The sequence below is a fragment of the Pteropus vampyrus genome, unplaced genomic scaffold (genome assembly GCF_000151845.1).
Source record: "Pteropus vampyrus isolate Shadow unplaced genomic scaffold, Pvam_2.0 Scaffold89, whole genome shotgun sequence".
NCBI classification, from domain to species: Eukaryota; Metazoa; Chordata; class Mammalia; order Chiroptera; family Pteropodidae; genus Pteropus; species Pteropus vampyrus.
Genome location: NW_011888870.1, coordinates 4691497 through 4711052, shown reverse-complemented (window position 1 = coordinate 4711052; position 19556 = coordinate 4691497). Strand labels below are relative to the sequence as shown.

General features: G+C 37.8%; 1 protein-coding gene across 1 annotated transcript in view; it reads left to right on the top strand.

The window, feature by feature from the left end:
- Nucleotides 1-19556, top strand: part of SORCS3 (sortilin related VPS10 domain containing receptor 3) — a 540518-nt gene that overhangs the window by 342071 nt on the left and 178891 nt on the right. The window contains exon 5 of the mRNA XM_011363775.1: nt 7816-7889. Within this exon, the coding sequence (XP_011362077.1) occupies nt 7816-7889 (74 nt within the window). The remainder of the gene's footprint in view (nt 1-7815; nt 7890-19556) is intronic.

Sequence of the window (19556 nt, the reverse complement as noted above, 5' to 3'; positions counted from 1 at the left end):
TGACTAGAATTTTTCACCTTTGTTAGCTGCAGTGTGTTGGGAGAACTTTATCCTTCAGGCCAGTTTCTACTCATCCATTATGACTCAGTTCGTGGCCCAGTGCCCAACCCAGCAGAACTGACCACTCCTTCCTTTGAGTTCTCCCATCACTCCTCTATCTCTTCTGGCACAGGCCTTGTGTTCTGCAGCACTTGCCTGCTGACATGTCTGTCTTTCCATCTAGGTTTTGAGTTTTTGGAGATCAGGGAATCTTGTGTTATTTATCTTTGTATCATCACACCTGGCACTAAGCCTAGTACATGCTAGATGCTCATTTAATGCTAAATACGTCGAGTGAAATAATTTGAGTTAATTAACTACGGGATGTATTTACAATAATTTTGACATATTTTTATTTACTTGGTGATTCCAATGTCAAAGAATAAAGAAACGTGGTACAAGGGGGTGTGTCTTGTGATCCAGACTCTTAGAAATGAAATGGGAGAGATTTCAAGGTAGGGTTGCCAGATAAAACTCAGGATACCCAGATGATGTGAATTTCAGGTAAATTTTAAAAAAATAATAACATTTAAAAAAATAAAAGCATATCCCTAGTGTTATGTGAGACATACTTACACATGACAAATATTTTTCATCTGGAATTCTAATTACCTGGGAAGTCTGTATTTTTATTTGCTGTTTCTGGCAATCCTACTTCTAAGTCAAAGATTTCCACTCTCCTCTTCACACAATTGTATGTATGCTCTAAGAGTCAGGCCACAAATTGGTGGCCTTCAGGCAGCATCTGACCATCTGGATCAAGATATGGCTTATTTATCCTGCATAATGTTTTAAATTTTTGCAAAAAGAAAAGAAAAATGTGGAGATTTCCCAGTAAAAATTCTAAAATTTCAAATTTCTTTGGAAACATAAAGCCTGACCACAATGGACCAGCTTTCTTGTTCAGCTAAGGAAGAGCTAAGCCCATTTTTAGATGGAGCGTGAGGCCTCTGGATTCCCTGCTTCTCTCGAGCACTGTGATGAAATGTCATCTGCCAAGCATTATTACACTTGCACAGTGTTTTCCTTCGAGCTGAAAGGAAATTGAAACATTTTTGAACTCGTCTCTCTCTCAAAAGCAGGAAAACAAGAGATAGCTGTAGAGTGCTAAATGTTTCAATAAAAATGGGGAAAATCCAGGATAAGCAAAGAAACATCCTTTGTGTGTTAGAATCAGCACAATGAATCCATGTCTAAAGAATACAACTAATTTTACTCTTTTTCTTACACCTCCCTCACAGATTCACACTATGGACTTGAGGGCATTTGAGTTCTTGCTCGCCACCAGAATGTGAGACTCCTGAGGGCAGAGGCTTTTTATCTGTTTTGTTCATTGGTGTTTCCAAAACCATGTAACAGCTCTTGGTTCTTAATAGACGTTTGATCGGTATTTGTTCAAATGAATGATGTAAGCCATGTGAGACAGGTAAAAACTAATATGGCTAGAAATCTAGAAGGGAAATAAAAATGTTGCCTTCTACAATAGGATAGCACAACTAGGTCTTTTAAAATAAACATCTTTATGGTACAGATGCCTCATATCTTCCAAGGGCAAAGAAAAATGGATGCTGAGGACAGAAGCTTTTATGTACCCAGAACTTAGAGGGACATTGGGAAGGATTGTCCCCACTGGTTATCAAGAGAGGAGATCTTTGGAGAATATCTGAGGAAGGAACCAGAGGCACATGTTGGAAAGGACTCTTCGTAGCTGTGACCCTGCTTTCTTTCCTGCTCACCACAGATCTTTCCAGAGCCCAAGTGATTCTCCCTGCAGCCCCATGGAACTCAGCCACGCTCTCCCCTCTCTCTGCAGCTACCGAAGAAATAGGTGCAGAGACCTGATTTTGAACAAAAAACAGCCTCATTTTATTTGAAAGACAAAATCATTATCGCCAGAATTCAGTAGAATGCTACCTAAACTCCATAGGTTTTGAGGAAAACAAACAGATACACCTTAGGTTTGAATTTGCCTACAGGGGACAGCTTTTATATGAATTAATTCCAAACCATTTTCCCTCTACATGGGAGATCTGATGGCTCTAGGGAATCTGGCCTGAACACCAAAAGTTGCTATAAAATAGTATATTTTGTTGCCTTTTCTGATTATATCTCATTGCTGCCATATGGTTAGTAAGAATTTACATTTATTCTTTAAAAAATGTCCCTAGGGTTGTAGAGAAAATTCACAGGACAAAGAAATACTGGCAAATGAGAGTTTGGCTTTTAACCACAGATTCAACAATCTGGCCCTAAACCAGATTTCTTAAAACTAAATGCCTAGGAGTGGAGACAAGAAAACAACAGAGAAATATAGCAAGATCTGTCATTATTATTTCTGGTGCTAGGTGTAAGATGCTTGTATTAATTTCCTAGGACTGTTGTAACAACATACCACAAACTGGGTGACTTAGACCAGAAGAAATTTGTTGTCCCACAATTCCAGAGGCTAGAAGTCCAAAATCAATGTGTTGGCAAGATCATGCTCCCTCTGAAACCTGTAGGGGAGTGCTTCACTTCTTTGTAGCTTTTGATGATTTTCTAGTATCCCTTGGCTTGTGGATACATCACTCCAATCCTCTGTTTTCACATGGCCTTCCCACTGTGCCTGTCTGTGTCTCCAAATTTCTCCTTATGCGGATATCAGTCATATTGGATTAGGGCCCACCCTGACCTCATTTTAACTTTATCTCTACAAATGCCTTGTTTCCAAATAAAGTCATTCTGAAACACTGGGGATTAGGAATTCAACATATTTTTTTGGGGTGGGAGAGGGGGACCCAATTCAACCCCTAACCTTTCAGTGCAATCACATTCTTCTTTGAACTTAAGCTCTTCAGATACAACTTGTTGTTCCGCCCGTGGAATACTGTTACATTGATTAAATTGCCTCTTTAGTTCTTTAGCTATCAGATGCTTTTCCCTGGCAGGCTGATGTAATTAGGGAACTAATAACTAAATCGATAAGGAAAAGCGTGTGTTCTTTCATATTTTCCAGCTGTTCCGATGATTCATTTAGGGCTCTGTGGGTGTTGCTACTGAATACATGCTCGTTAAGAGATATGAGACCATGACAGATAGCGGAGAGGGAAAGGATTGGATCTGGATTGCTGACTGGTAAAACTCCAGGAGTGACATCCATGCAAGGAGGGAGTGTCATGAGGTGGAATGTGGAGGAGGACATGGTCTTGTACGTGTAACTCTGCATAAGCAAGAAATGTCTGTAAAGATGTTTACTGTTTGGAAAATACACTTTATTTTACTGTATCATGAAACACACTGGGCTGAAGACTTGCGGAATGGAACTGTATAAACACCACTGCCTGTCCAAGGAAGGAGTCACCGCTATCCACAATAACTCTGTGGGATACCATTTTGTGGAAAATCCCAGACTGCCTTCTCTAATTCCAGTTTCCTTGTGAGAAATACAAAATTTTAAACCTTGGCCTTTTAAAAGGTTAGTCTGAGAGATAAATATATGCATTATAATTAGAAAATTATTATAAAAGTGTAAGTTTAAAAAATACAGACTTGTATTATTAGCAAAATATAATATATATCCATTGTAAAGAAATCCGAAAATGATAGATTCTTTAAAAAATAGAAAAATTATTCAGAATTCCACAATTCAGAGATAACCCCTGCTAATATTTTGGCATAGTTCCTTCAAATATGTTTCAAGCTTTTGCAATACTACTTTGAATAAAGTTGATGTCAATGTTTGCATGTTTTGTAATATATTTTAAATAAATATGAACATTTCCAGATCATTCAGTACTATTCTAACGCTTACTAGTGAATGGCTGCCTATGTGCTTTATTTCTATTTGAGTGTTAAAGCTTTAATAATTACTAAAGTAATACATGTTCACAATAATTTTAGAAATCCAGATAACTAAAAGAAGGAAGTACCAATTGTCTGTGATCTTACCATTGCACAGATGACTGGTATTAATATTATGACATATATTGCAAGGCAGTGTAATTGTCTAAATTTCTGTCTTCCACCGTTCATGGCATGTTTAACCTTTGTAAGCCCAGTACTTAGATCAGGGCTTAAAGCACAGTAGTTGCTTGATACCTTTTAGTGAATGAATGAGTGAATGAATGAAGAAAAGGATGAGCAAATGAATGACTGGCAAGGCTGCAGAGATCCAGTTTCTGGTAGAATAAAATTTGTTTCAGACTCAGCAGTTTACTGCAGATTGAGAGACAAGGTAGCAAACCCGAGGCCCTTAATGAATAGGAGCCTGCTCTTTCTGTTCATCTGAATCAGCCTGCAGGCAGAGAATTCAATTTAATTTTTCTCCCATCAGTCAAACTGAAGAGCTGAAAAAGCAAAACCAGAGACAAGGGAGGAAGGAGGTGGAACAGGCTTGGATGAGGAGATCAGCAGCTGATCTCTTGTTCTTTCTCTGTTAGGGAGAACATGAGATGAGAGGAGCCGTGCTTCTCCCTAGGGTCGGCTCTAGCGGGAGCCGTAGTGGCTGGCTTTCTGCCACTACCAGGATCCTCCATGACAGAAGGACTGATCATTTCTCTGGAGGATTGTGAGTCCTGCAGTGTCATTGTGGCCCATGTAGATTTTTCCCTGGCCTGTCTCTAGAGTTTGCAGCAGAGAAAGACACAATCATGCTGGGTTTTAGTTGAAGACATTCAGGGCTCTGTTTGCTATGATTGGAATGAGGGGTGACAAAGTCTGATATTGCTGGGTTATAGAAAGGCTTTAAGCGAAGTCTCTTCTATATTATATTGGGGAACATCTGTCTTAAGTCTGAGCATCTGTCCCTCAGATACCTGCCATGGAAAGGAGAATGATCCATTTCTTAAAAACCTGCATGGGCATGTCAGTCCTTGCAATAAAATATATGAGTATGTACTTCTCAATGGGATGGTCTGGTCCTTATAAAACCTCTCCTTCCTTCCTACCTACCCTAATATAAATGCACAGACAGGTAGATATAGAAACATCCACAAATAGGTGGACGGATGGATAGGAAAAAAAAAAAAAAACAGACAAATGGACAAGCAACCTCCACCTCCTTTTGGCCAGTAATCACAAACCTCCTTCCTCTGAAAAGCTCCCCCACAAGCCACACTCAAGGCCTTGACCATATTGACAGCTTTGTTCTGATTACCTCCTCCACCTGGTAAAATCTATCTCTATCATCTCTCTGCCCACACCACCTATCTCTAAAAGACTAACTAAACACATTTTCCCAGGAAGCCTCAGTGATCCTTTTCTACCCCTGTTAATTTTACCTATTTCTCAACTTCTAGAGCTTTAGTCTTTGCCCCACTTTCTCCTTTTCTGTGGTGTATCTGTACATGTTTTTGATGGTCAGCAGTTACCCTTTTTGCTGCTTGAAGAATTAGATGTGGTCCTGTGTGCCCTGTAATTTGACGGTGTAGAGCTAGTATTGTTTTAGTCACTGAGTTGGTAAATAAAGAAAGGGACTAAGAGCGATGGGGAATAGTGAAGCCTATTTTTCCCGTGTGTAGAGTTGGACACAGAGTGTAGTTAGTACTTACTCGTGGAGAGAAAGCCCAGTTTGGATAAATATGGTGAGAGTTGGTAGAGAGCTGGTGTGGTATTATATAAACTTGCCATCAGCTAAATCAGGATCAACATCCTAGTTTTCTGTATAGTTGCTGCCGTAACTTTGTAGAACCAAGTGTCAGTATCTTAATCTATAAAATAGAAATGCAAATATATCTTCTTAACTAAATTATTGGCTATTTTGAGTATCAAAAGACAGTATATGTAGTAATATCACACACATGCACACTTCTGTCATTTGATGGACAATAAAGATTTTTTTATGTAGCTTATAGTACCAGTGTTTAATAAATATTTGCTGAATTAAATTGAAATGGGCCAAAACGTTTCAAGCCCCTCAAAGCTTCTTTGAAATCACTAAAAGTTCTTTCAAAAATTATTTTTGTATGGATTGGGAGATTATGAACTTAGAACTTAACAGATAGCAAAGTTACCTGTGGTATACTGGACAGCACATCCCTATCCATAGGTAAACACCTGTTAGGGATGTGATTACAGGAAAATACTTCACCTGACTCCATTTCTATAAACTTTAGGGCCATATGCTTCTGTCTTTCTTAATTCCTCTACCTGTAAAAGTTTGTGAGAGCAGCATAAACATAATGGAATCTTCATTATAAACTATATACCATCATTCTATGGCAAGAAGACATGAGCTAGATATCAGAAAAATTACATCCTAATTTCTTTAAACCAAAACTTAACTTCTCCAAGATTGAGTTTCATTAGCTGCGAAACAGGCTTGTGTGTTCATTTGTTATGTGCCAGGCAGTGTGTAACCGCTGGTACATAAAGGTGAATAAGGCATGATCCCTTTGCTCTTTGACTCACAGTCTAATGGAGGAGAGGCATGCCAACCAGTAATGTCTTAGTGCGGGCAGCTTCTCAGAGGCAGACAGTAAAAATAGTGCTGACACCACATAGTGAGAGGTTAACTCTGCTTCAGTGGATCAGAAATGCTTGAGAGCAGGCGTTTGAGTTAGTAATTACTGTCCTGCCTTCCTTTTAGTGTCTGTAAGGCTCAAATGGATGTGAAAGAGCAATGTGGTTGAATTATTGTTGTTGTTGTTGTTGTTATTTCATTATCAGATTCAGATATCAGTGTACTTCCGGACATTCAACTGAAAATAAACCCCGTACTCCTGGCTAGTCTCTCTAGGAATGCTGGCCTTTTTTTTATGTGTTACAAAGGGATCAGTCTCTATATCCATAAAATAAAGGGCTGTAGAATCTGACTCTATTGGCCATGCCAAGGGTTCTCTTTTATTTTTCCAAAGTTCTGGGGCTCTTCTGGAATTTTTTCTCATACCATGAGTTGCTCTCCATCCTTACCTGCCTGTTTTAATGATTGATTTATGCACCAGATATTTGATGAACACTTTATATGTATTCAAGGTATGTAAACACAACTAAATAATAAAGACAAATCTAAAACACATAACCATTTATAACTATGATAAGTGCTGAATGGAAACAAATAATGAGTACAGGGAATTGAAAAAGAAGGAAGATGAATGGGCTGAAGTGGTCAGAACAGGCTTTGAAAAGGAAGGCACACTCGTGCTGGCCCTGCGTAGATGGGTGATTTTTTGCTTAGGCATAAGAGTGGCCTTATCTTTGCCATCATGCAAAGACATGAGATTATAAATGAACCTGATATTTTTAGTGACATTGAAGAGTCCATTTCAACTAGATTATATATAGGCACAATAAGAGTTGAAACTGAGAGTCCGATATTTTGCATTTAATATTGTCTCAGATATCACAGGTTGATGAGCATTTTTACATATATGTCCCATTTTCCCTCTGAGCACAGAATCTACTTCTGTCTTATCTTGATACCCACCAGAGTGCCTTACATGTAGGAATTGCCCAATTAATGCTTTTTAAATAAATGTTGCTGAATTGTTTTAGGTGTAGCTAAAGACTTTCACGGACTTTGAGGAGAGAATGATGGATGATATTACAAATGGATTTATACTCAGCTCATAAACACCAGTCGATAGTATGTATATGAAGCACCTACTTGTTGCCAGAAGGCACGATGATAAGCAAAGCATGGGCATATTCATGTATTTTTATCTGGATGAAACAGACACTGGCTTGGGTGTGTGAGGCACTCTGGTGTATTGGGATGTTCTTCTCCAGGGGGAAGACCCAAGGATTCATGTTGAAAGTCCCCTTCGATGCTTACACTCTCCTTGCTTCATTGTTTTGCAGCTCTACAGCTCCATGGACTTTGGGAGACGGTGGCAACTCATGCATGAACGTATCACCCCCAACAGGTTTTACTGGTAAGCCCCATCCACAGCCCTACCTCCCTCTTGGGTAAAGAATTATCAGACAGCTTAGCCCTCTAGACAATCCCTGGACACCTTTATCACTTGAAGGCACATGTGTGCTAGCCCTTTGCTATTCAAAGTGTGTTTTGTGGACCAGCAGCATCAGTATCATCTGGGAATTCGTAAGAAATGCAGAATCTTAGGCAAGACTTATTGATCAGGAGCAAGTATGATCCCTGTGATTAATGTGCACATTATAGTTTAGGAAGCACTTGGCTGGAGAGCTCCATGAGAAAATCATAGCCAGGTGTCTTAGCTATATACTAATCTCCCTTCTTTTTAAAAACCTATATATTTTATGTACCTATTCTAACAAAGCAGTATTTCCTAAATGTACTCAAGAACACTAGTTCCACAAAATGCCTCTCCTTTCATAAGTGTTTCCATGGTCAACTAATTTTAAGTACCGATTACCTAACTCTGCCCTCAAGAAGACAGGATTCACGTTGGAGTATTAAAGAGTCTAGGGAAATCCTGAGTGAAAAAGCCTTCAGAACTTTAAGTCACCAGTTCCTATCCTTAATTTACTACAGAAGCCTTTTCTCTTGTCATATCAGATAAATCCTTTGGAACAACTTCTGTGGAGCACATTTTGAAAAAAACCTTTTAGAAGAGTGAATGCATGTTGCAAATGGAAATTTGGCCCTCCCCCCAATCAGAAAGTGTTTTTATTAATCTGTATTCCTTTATATATGCATGCTATTTTTACCTTGTTTGTCACATGGTAAGCTTGGTCTGGCATAAATTTACCTCCTGCTATAACAGGAAATGCTTCTCACTTGTATCTTGCTTTCATTTCAGTAGAGGTAGAGGTCAATGGAATACAGGATAGGAAGCATACACCAAAGCATAATATACTTAATTATATGCTTAATATAAAACAAAAACAAAATTTTCAAGTTTTGAAAGTAGTACCTATTCCATATCTCTTTTTGAATACTTTAATACAATTTCCTTAAAAAGCCATGAGATGGCCGCTTATGCCCCACACAGGGTAGGGGTGGGTGTGGTGTGTGCATGCATGTGTCAGGGAGGTGGTGGTGACAAGTACCTCGTACATGTACACATCCACACCAACATCTGTGGGAGCAGTGGCTTTACCCAGTACCCTCTGTCCCCACATACTATGTCCAAAATTAAAAATTATGATTTCCCCAGCATATTGTGAAATCCAACTGTGTTTTACATACAGTTCAGAGGACTGGGAGAGCAAAGGGCATTGGGAGCATTTCTCTTGACTCAATGCTTAACTGTCCCCAATTATTTTACCTTTATTACTTGGTCTGTAACTATTATTGCAATTAATACTTGGTCTGTATTTGAAACTATTCAGATTTTTCAATAGACTAAAGCAGAAAAAGAAAATATTTGTTTTTCTGACATACCAGCTATATAACTACAGCCCTGGCTCAGCTAATATGGACCAGTTTCCCACTGTGCTGGCATTCAGAGGTCCCTCAAAAAGAAAAAAAAGCTGTCTGGTATTGCTGGAACAAACTCTTGAGGCAGTTAGCTAACTAGGAAGTCATGTCAATGGAAAAGTAAAGTACAATAGACTGGATAAGTCTTGTTATCGTTTCTGAAGAAAATTAAGTGGATGAGGAGCAGTGTTTTTCTATCTTTGCAAAGAGCAAGCAGAGGCTGTTCCAGCTGCTGTCACCCTCCCCCTTTCTTTGTGTAGCAGAAAGAATAAATCCCTAGGTCCTGATAATTGTGTTTCATCTCTCCAACACTCTGTGCTCCTTTCATATATACCCCCATGGGGAATTATAAAAGTTATTGCCCATGCTGGCTAGCCAAGTGGTAGCTGAAAATTTCATTTGTGTAATTATCACTTCTGTGTTTCTGATGTATAATTGCCATGATTATTCTTTTAGGTGTCATAAGACTCGCAGAAGAAGAGCGACTTTTTATATAGACCTTTTTTTCCCAATGACAGAATCCAAGGCTGTCAAAAGCTCTAAACTACTTATGTTGAAAAGACATGGCCTATATGGGTTAGAAATGGAAATATCCAGTAGGCACTTCTTAGAGAAAAGACAAAATGTGCATTTCTCTGGATGTAACACAGTTTTGGCTGAGACAGAGACTCTTTAAACTGTGGTTTCGTCATCTATACAATGGGAACAATATTTTACTTGTCAATTTCACAATGTCCTTAAAAGGACCAGTTATGATCAATTGGACATTTGAAATTTCATTTATCCATTTAAAATGTATAATTTTAAGTTATAAGTTTCTAAGTACTATATCTATTAACAGTTCTGAAGACTATGACACATAAGCGATTTGTCATTTTTCTGGGATGCAAATTTGAATACTGTGCATGGTGAGACTGTGTGTCTATGACACTCGGTAACAATTGAATGGGTCTAATTTACTTCCAGGAATCCGCATCTCAACCTAGCTTTATATTTCTCTATTCTTTAAGTCATAATTCTTATGAAGTAGTTAAACAAACAAAAAGTAATTAACGGCAAAAATCCTTTAACTACTTCTTTGAGAGGGACGGTGCAGAGTGAAGTGGTACTGGAAACAGGGAGGAATTACTGGGGGGAGAGCAGTTATGCCAAAAACAAGACATTGAAATGAAAGATGATGTTAAAAAGACTTTTGCCTTGTGGTATGTAGACAAATAGTGTGAACATGCGATTTATAAGTAATATTGTCCAAGTTATGTGTAATTTGGAGATTTGCACATGTCTACAGATAGATCTTTCATAAATATAAAGTTTCTTCTCCCATACCACCTTCAAGGGATGGAAAGTAGTGATCTGGAGGGGACTCATAGGAAGAACAACACTGCAATCCAGAAGTGATTTCCATCAAGGGTACAGGAGAAAGAATTGACCACACGCATGCCTCATACTTACTCTCTCATCTGCAGTGACAATCATTGTAATGGCTGTGAAAATGCATTGGAAATCATAAGGGGCTATCATTTTTATCCATTTCCCTCTTAGTGCCCCACAGTACCATGGGTTAGGCAGAACATGGGGCATAATATTCATTAGTCTCAATTATAAAATCTTCATTTAGAGATAAAAATTTCTTTATGAATTTTAGGTGGTCTAACTTCATCAAGCAAGTTCACCTAGAAATCTTACACTATAGAGTAACTCGGCCATCAAACACATGCCCACAGCATAGGATTGACTGACAAGAAAACTCCTCCTTTATATGTGTGAGCCTTTCACTCATCTGATACCTGGTCAACAGATGGGTCATCAGGCCTGTCTTACTTACCCCATTCATCAGCCCAACTGCTTCAGCAATGATAATTTGTTTGGAGAACACAGGAGTGGAATGACTGTGCAAACAAAATCCCTTGAGCAGAGCTATCATGGGGAAAAAGCATGTTTTGTTTTGTTTTTGTTTTTTTTTTTCATTTTTGTTTTCGTTTTTTTAATGTTTTATCTCCTACAGAGTTGCAAATGAATAGTATTTTCACTCTTCCACTAGAAGATATTTAACAAGCATGCACATTCTGCAGTGGAAAAATTGTTTTCTTGCACATCCAACGTGAATGTTTATTGTGGTTCACAGCTTTGCCTGTGTGGCCTCTCGCCCTCCCTAGGTGTTCACCCTCTTCAGGAATCTTTTTCAGTGAGTTCATAGGCATCTTAAGCCTTGCTGAGTTCTATGTGTAACTCGACTGGCATCTAAGTGCCTCTGGTCTCTGATGGCATTCATTTGTATGGTATCGTGAGAGAGAATATTGCCAACGTGTCTTCCTTAATTATTCTCTCACTCTTGAAATATCAGGGTCCTTTTGTTTCTCTTCCTTGCCATCGCTTCAGGAGAGTGTTCTGATAAAGTAACGCACTCTAAGGTGTAAGGGACTTAAATTCTTACCCCTTTTCTGGGATGTTTGGATTGTAACATGGACTGGTCTTGAGAGTAAGAAATCCTTGAAGACGTTAACAGATGTAATAGAAGTTCTAGGTCAGCCTACTTCAGGGGCTATAGGGACAGCGTCCTTGAGGGCTGCTCTTTGAAGCTGTTGTGGGCCTGGTTGCAGACTGAAGAGTGGCTGGTACACATGGATAGTTAGGATGAGCTCTAGGTCTCCTGCACTCACTCAAGGTCAGCTTACTAATTGTTCATGTCCAGGACAATTGTGCCAGCGTCTTTTTTTCTGCTCTTTCAAAAAGGCCATGAGGGAGATTGGGAAGATGGAAGAACAAAGCATGTTCCTCCTGATGTGTGTCGACAGGAGGTCCTAGGGAAATGTCTTTTAAAGGAGAAAGGGGTGGAATAGAAAAAGAGAACAGACTAAAAGTCCTTTTGTTGCACTCTTTCCTTTCCAATCTTTCATTGTTCTTATTTTTTCCTAGCCTCTGTTTGCATGCATGTGCTCTTTTGTATGTAGGCTAAACATTTTACATGTTAAATTGTATACTCTGTCTCTTCTCTTAATGTTCTATTATAACAATTTTTATGTTATTATAGAATCTTTATAGCAATCACTTTTAATTGCCTATGCAACACTTTATTCTATAAAGAGGCATACTTTATTATTGTGTTTTATTTTTATTGGACATTGAAAAATTTCAAATTTTTTAATAATATCAGTTTCATTAATATTTTATGCATATTTCTTTAATACCTAGGATTGTTTTCTTGGACCAGTGGCCTAGGTAACCCAAAGAGGAACTTGATTGTGTTTTCCCCACTCTCAGCAGAGTGTCACATTTAAGCAGTATGATCCAAATGCAATGCTGAAAGCCTTTCAGAACAACCTAGCTTTTAACTGAACATTTTTCTTGAAGGGGATTGCAAAGAAGCATTGCTTCAAACAGCACATAGCAAGTCTTTCTAAAATTCCTTCGTCATATCTGTCTCCACAAAGTCCTGAGCATCATGGTAGTTTTTCCTTTTCCTTCTCGTCCCATGGGCTTTCAGTCCCAGAGGTTTATTGTCCTCTGTGCATTCCTTTCCAGACTCCTCCCCACACCACATACACACACCCTCTTTCCCAGTTATCATAGCTTTTCTTATGTAGAATGATCTACCCCTCTCTTTACCTCTCCATCTATCACTCTCACCCCACCTTCAGCAAATCAGTGTAATATCTCTTAGATGTACACCCCTTAGAACATTGAGGAGGGGGAATTTATAACTGTTAGGTTTTAATGTTTTTGGTTTAATTACCACTAGAAGGGAAATAAGTACATCAAAATATACACATTTCGAGTCTCTTTAATACTTGCAATTAAAAAAATTAACAAAGTTGTATGTTATTATATTTGCCTACATATAACATATGACAGTATCAGTCTATTTATGAGAATATTTGCTTCCTCCTTATGGTAGGCAGCCTCCAAGGTGGCCCTCGATGATCTCTGTCTTCTAGAGACCATGCTGTTGTGTAGTCCCCTCCCTTCGAATTTAGGCTTAATTTAGGGACTGGCTTCTAGTGAGTAGAATGTGGCACAGGTGATGAGATTTCACTTCAGAGTTTTAGTTTCGAAAGACGATGGTTTTTGTCTTAGGTGTGTTCTCTTGCTTGCTTGTTCAGAGCAAACTGTCATGTTGTAAACTGCCCTATGGAGATCCTCAGGTGGCAAGGAGTTGAGGGAAGTCCCCAGCCAATAGTAAGTGAGGAACCAAGAGCCTCATTCCAAAAACTTAATTCTAATAAGGAACAGCTGAATCTTGCCAACAATTATGAGTGATCTTGGAAGCAGATCTTTCTCCAGTCAAGCTTTCATATGAGACTGCAGCCCTGTCCAATGTAGTTCTTGTGAGAGACTTTGAGGCAGAGGCACCCAACTGAATCATGCCCAGATTCCCAGCCCATAAAACAGTGAGATAATAAATATTTGTTGTTTTTAGCTGCAAATTTGGATGGTAATTGTCACAGAAATAGGTAATAAATACACCTCTCCTTGATCATTATTTTGCTTCTTTATTTTTGGACACAAGGTAACTGCTCTGTTTTGGACCACTTCCTCCATGTTCCCTTCATTAGTGTCAACCCCAGGTGTTGCATTTTGCTAATTGTTTAGGTCTACCATTACAGTAGGGAAATATCATAATGTCCTGATATTCCTGGCCTCCTGATGCTTAGATTCTATGGAGTTTGATGATCGAGTAGCAGACCTCAGAGCCTTATCCTTAGCCTGATTGAGGCTCATTTAATATAATGAGGTTGTCTGACCTTGCTCTGTTCTCTTCTATTCATTCTATTCTATTCTATTCTATTCTATTCTATTCTATTCTATTCTATTCTGTTCTGTTCTGTTCTGTTCTGTTCTGTTCTGTTCTGTTCTGTTCTGTTCTATTCTATTTCTATCCTACATTTTATGGCAGGATTGCATTTTCTGAGACTATTGTTGATTCTGAACGTGTGTGTGTGTCTCTGTATATATGTGTGTGGACACATACATGAGCCAAGTGTGTTCATGCCCATTTAAAGAAGTAATAATTTCACTTAAGGTATAAAAATCCCTCGTGTCTGGGTCTTAGACTTACCTATCAGCCTGGTAGCAGCTGTGGGTGTGGGGAACACAGGGCAGAGATTCAGGAGGTGAAAATGGAAAAAATTACATTGAGATAAAGTAGCTGCTGTGAACCCTCTTGCACCTTTCTCTCAATTCATACTCTGTAGATCTTAACTGTTTTTGGATGCATTCTATGTTTTGCTGCAAAAATGGGCTCCAGCTATTCAGCCAGGAACCCAGTTAGACCCTAGACTAAGGTTCCTGAAGAAATATATGCCAGGTCATCCTTAGGCTATTAATGCATTATCCACAACAGACACAGAGTTAAGGAACAGGCAGAGTGGCTTGAGATTGCTTCCTGGAAAATCAAGGCCTTTTCAAACAAAGTTAACATTATGGGCTGAATTGTTGAAGCTGCCCTAAATGTGCATGCACAATTTTGCAAACACAGTCATTTGCAATCTCAAGTAATGGGATTTAGGCATCGACCTGATATAAGGGATCAGATTTAGAGGCCCTGTGCAAGCCAGGATATGCTACAAATAATATTTAATTTAGCGCTCCCTTACATTTTTAAAATGATGAAGCAATTTAAAAATACATTACATTCAAAATAATACATGCAAGGTCAAGAGGGGAGATATGAAAGCTCAGCTTGCAAGCAGAAAATGGTTTCTACTTGCTGGTGGGGGCTGCCTATGCTGTATGTCTGGTTGCATCTTGGCCTTGGAAGAGCTATCTTAATGCTAAGAGCAAAATTCAGTGCTCAAAATTTATACATGGTAGCCTGCCAGTGTACTGAGGAAGGCAGAATGCTCTCCTCCTTGAATGTAATCAAGATGTACTGGACTCATGTGATAGTTATGTGAGTTCTATGAAGGAAGGGAAATAAGGAGACATATGTAGCTATATACCTAATGGCTTCTTTACTATGAAGAGAAGAGGTCATATTTGACACTGCCTTGGGAAATCTGAAAATATTTGTGTGTTAAACTCAGATTCAGAGGTAGCCCAATTCACTCACCTAATCCAGTATAACAAAAATTCCAAGATGGAAATGGAAACACCATCCCTATCTCTTTCTCTAGCTTTTTGGTCAGTGTCTCCAGAATTAAAGATTCATGATTTCTAGATGCTTATTCCATACCTGATGATTATGCAGAGAACACGAGAAATATTTATTCAGCTCAGAGACAGTGGAATCTCATTGATAATAAACTTTTAGAGGGGGGGCAAATTTGACTGTTCTCACAGTGGGCAATATTTCAGCCAGTTATTGTCTTTGAGGGTGGGGTTAGTGGAGACCCCAATGGAGTAAAGTGCCTTGACTACTGTAGTCTTTCTGAAACTCAAATTGCTCATTCAGCTCCTTTCACGAAGAAGTGGGGAGAGTGAATGTGTTGATAATAATGAGTTGCTCAGCAGCATTATGAGTAGGGAATATGAGAATTGGAAGGTCAGGAAGAGGCCTAAAGAGACAAGAAAGCCAAGGATTTGAGCTGAGCAGCCCAAGGAGAAAGCATTGAACTGAGGGCTTGGAGGCTGTTTAAAATGTAAGTTGGTTACAGGGTTGCAGGCAGGAGGAATCATCTTTCTCCCCAGGGATATCTAAGGGTGTTCTACTCCAGCTTGGGTTGAGGCATGTATTTGTCTGATCAGGCTGCCACAACACAATACCATAGACCAGGTGGCTTAAACGACAGTTTATTTCCTCTCTGTTTTGGAAGCTGGAAGTCTGAGATCAGGGTGCCCGCGTGGTCAGTTTCTGGTGAAAGCTTTCTTCTTGGCTTTCAATTCAGTCTATAGAAGGGTAGAAAGCTTGGAAAAACTTCAGAGAAGGAATGCGAACTTTCTAGAGAACTTCTCACAAAGAAGAGTTCTATAGCGTAAATGGCTAAGGCTGATGGGAAGAGATGGAGAGACAATGCCAAATCTATAAAACTAATGTTAGAAGGAAATGAGCACACTTTAACTACTTTATTCTGATTTTAGACACGATACAAGCTTATTGTAGAAAGTTAAGAAAACACAGGAAATTAAAAAGAAAATAATTACCTATAATTTTACTACCTAGAAAACACCACTTTAAAAAAATCGAATATTTCCTCATAGACTTTTACCCTATTATAATATAGTATAAATTGTGTATATTTAAGTTTTTATCACAATTGAGATCATGCAGTTAATAGAATTTTGTATTTTTTAAAAATGAGCTTGAACACTTTCCTATACCATCCTCTATACTTTCCAAACGTGACTTAAAACTTCTTACTTGCATTTTATTCTAATTAGTGGATACATAATAATTGGATTATTCTTTTATCATTTAACATTGATCTTGCTTCTAAACTTTTACTATTAAAGAAGGCATTAGAATGTTGTTTTGAAAATCTTTACATAATTATTTGTTCAAGGTCTGATAATTATAATTTTTAAGGTAGACTACCAAAACAATATATATAAATATTGTCACGCCAAATTGTTTTTCAGAAAGTTTATTTTCGTTTCCACTTCAACTAGTAAAATACCATTTCACTATACCTCATAAAAATTTAATTTAAAAAGTAATCTAATTTAATATGTAAAAAATGAATCTTCCTTGTTTTAATTTGCATTTCTTATCAGACCGGTGAGTTTAGACATGTTTTCATATATTTATTAGCCATTGTATTTCTTTTATGCGACCATCTGTTTTTGCTTCTTCTTTATTATGAGTTCTTTATATGGTCTCTCATTTTGTTTCAATATTATCCCATTTGTTCTTTGTGTTTTAATTGCCTTACGATTTTAACATACTTTTTAGTTTAAAAAATTGATCAAATCATTTTACTTTTCTCATTATAATGTCTTCTATCACTTTATGTTCAGATATGCTCTCAACCTATGATCATGTAACTATTATCTGAAGTTTTCTGATTTGTAATGCTGCTTTATATATTAGATAACATATCAGATATAAAAATACTGAACTTTCTCCTACATTATGCTTCAGAAATCTCACACTAATATTTCATCCTGTGACTATATCATTTAATCAGTTTAATAATTTTATCCATACTGATGGATATTTTTAGAATTTATAGAATAAAATCCAATGATCTGTCTCTACCTTAATTCTTTGCCTATGTTTCTGTTTCCTGTACAGGAAACTGGTCATAAGTTTGGTACCCTTGAGGTTGGTGGCATTTATCATCTTTTATTCTAACGGATTGGTTGGTCCTCTGCCCTGAGCTGGACTTCACTGTATTTAGTTATTGTTTATAACACAACATATTGCCTGGCTGGGCAAATCTTTTCTCTTGAAAAACATAACAAAATAAAACAAAACTAAATATCATTTTCTTTTTTTCAAAATATTCTTGGCTTATCCTTTTTATTTATTCATCCAAATGAATTTAGAATCACATTGTAATATTCCAAAATCTTCCAAATCCAAATCCCCCACCTAATTAGACTATTGATTAGAAATGCAGTAAAGCTATACATTCATTTGTAGAGAACTGAAGCTTTTTCAATATTCAGTTCCATTTTTGACCATATGGTTTGTCTTTCGTTTTATTCCATTTCTATGTGTCTTTAGGAAAGTTGTATAGTTTTCTTTACAGCTTTAGTTAATATTATTTCTAGAAATTTTCACCTTTGGCGCTATTTTAAGTAAAGATATTTTGCACAAGGCATCTCTCTTCAGACCTAGCATGACTGAATTATGTAACCATGAGGTATATCTCTTATTTGTCTACATGCATATGTGGTTGGTACCCTAAGATTCTTTACAACATAAATAAATTTTTTTTAAAGCTCTAAGTGTTTGGAGAATGCGATGTGACTAGGGATTTATTTCTATGGGGATTTGGGAATCTAAATAGGAGGCGAGCTCTCCCTTTAATAGCTGTGTAAACTTAGGCAATTATCTTTAAGCCTGATGTTCCACCAGTCAGAAGGGATACCAGCTGGTATACCCTGCCACTGCCTCCTGGCTGATTGTCAGTCTTCTCAGCCTGGCACATAGTAAGTAGTTAATAAATATTAGCTATAACATTAATAATAAAACAACTTACATACAATATGAGACGATAATTGGAAGAGATGACTATCCTCATTAATTTGCTGACAAATAGCACTTAGCATCTCTTTGAATCTAAGCAAAGTTGGGAATATCTGAATATTTTTTTTGCCCACAATCAAATCCTATTGTCTGATAGTCAGTGTTTGTATTTCTGATCTGTTTTTCCAGCTGTCAGCATATGTCTTCTTATTATACTTGTTAAACTATTTTTAGAGGAAATTATTTAGGGCTTGATGTTAATAAAAATAAACAAAATTCATAAGACCATAAAGTAATTATTGTGTTGTATCAGACCATGTGTGCTTAACAGATGTGATATAAATGTTGAGAAAAATTCAAGCAGATTGCCGAGGGACTGTGGCCAGAAATGGGAAACACCAAAAGAGTATTGGAGGAAGTGTTATAATTGCTCAGAAGATGAAGGGATCAGGTTAGCCTGGTATGCCCATCAAAGGCTTCTTGGAGGAGAACTGAAAAATCTTGGAGTGAATTGAATTGGTAAGTAAGAAAGGGAGAGAAATTTTTCTGGAAAGGGAGAATAATTGGAAGAAAGTCTGTGGCATGGTATGTTTGGAGAACAGTTATTAGATCTGCTAGAAGAGGATTCTTAACTTCAACATTTTTGACTGGACAATTATCCTGTGCATTGCAGAAGGTTTAGCTGGATCTCTGGTCTCTGCTCATAAATGCCCATAGCACTTCTTTAGTTGTGAAAATGTCTCCAGATATTGCCAAATGTTCTCTGAGGAACAAAACGGACTCCTGCCCTCTTCACCCCTGCCATTGAGAACCACTGTGCCAGAAAAATAGGATTTGCATTGAGAGACAGTGAGAAATAAAACTAAGGATGTAGACTAGATTCAGATTGTGAAGGGGGCCCTCAAATATCAGGTAAGTGGTTTAGACTTGTCTTTCTGAGTAATGGAGGGCATTCGTCTTTTTTGCAAGGAAATGACATGATATTCATGTTTTATGAAGATTTATTGACGTTTGGCACTTTCCTTGAGATGCTCAAGTGCATTTCTGTGCAACTTTCTGTAGATAGATAAGGTACTGCAAATCTTTTAAAGCATCCTGATCCCAAGTTCCATTCTCTAATGAAAAAAA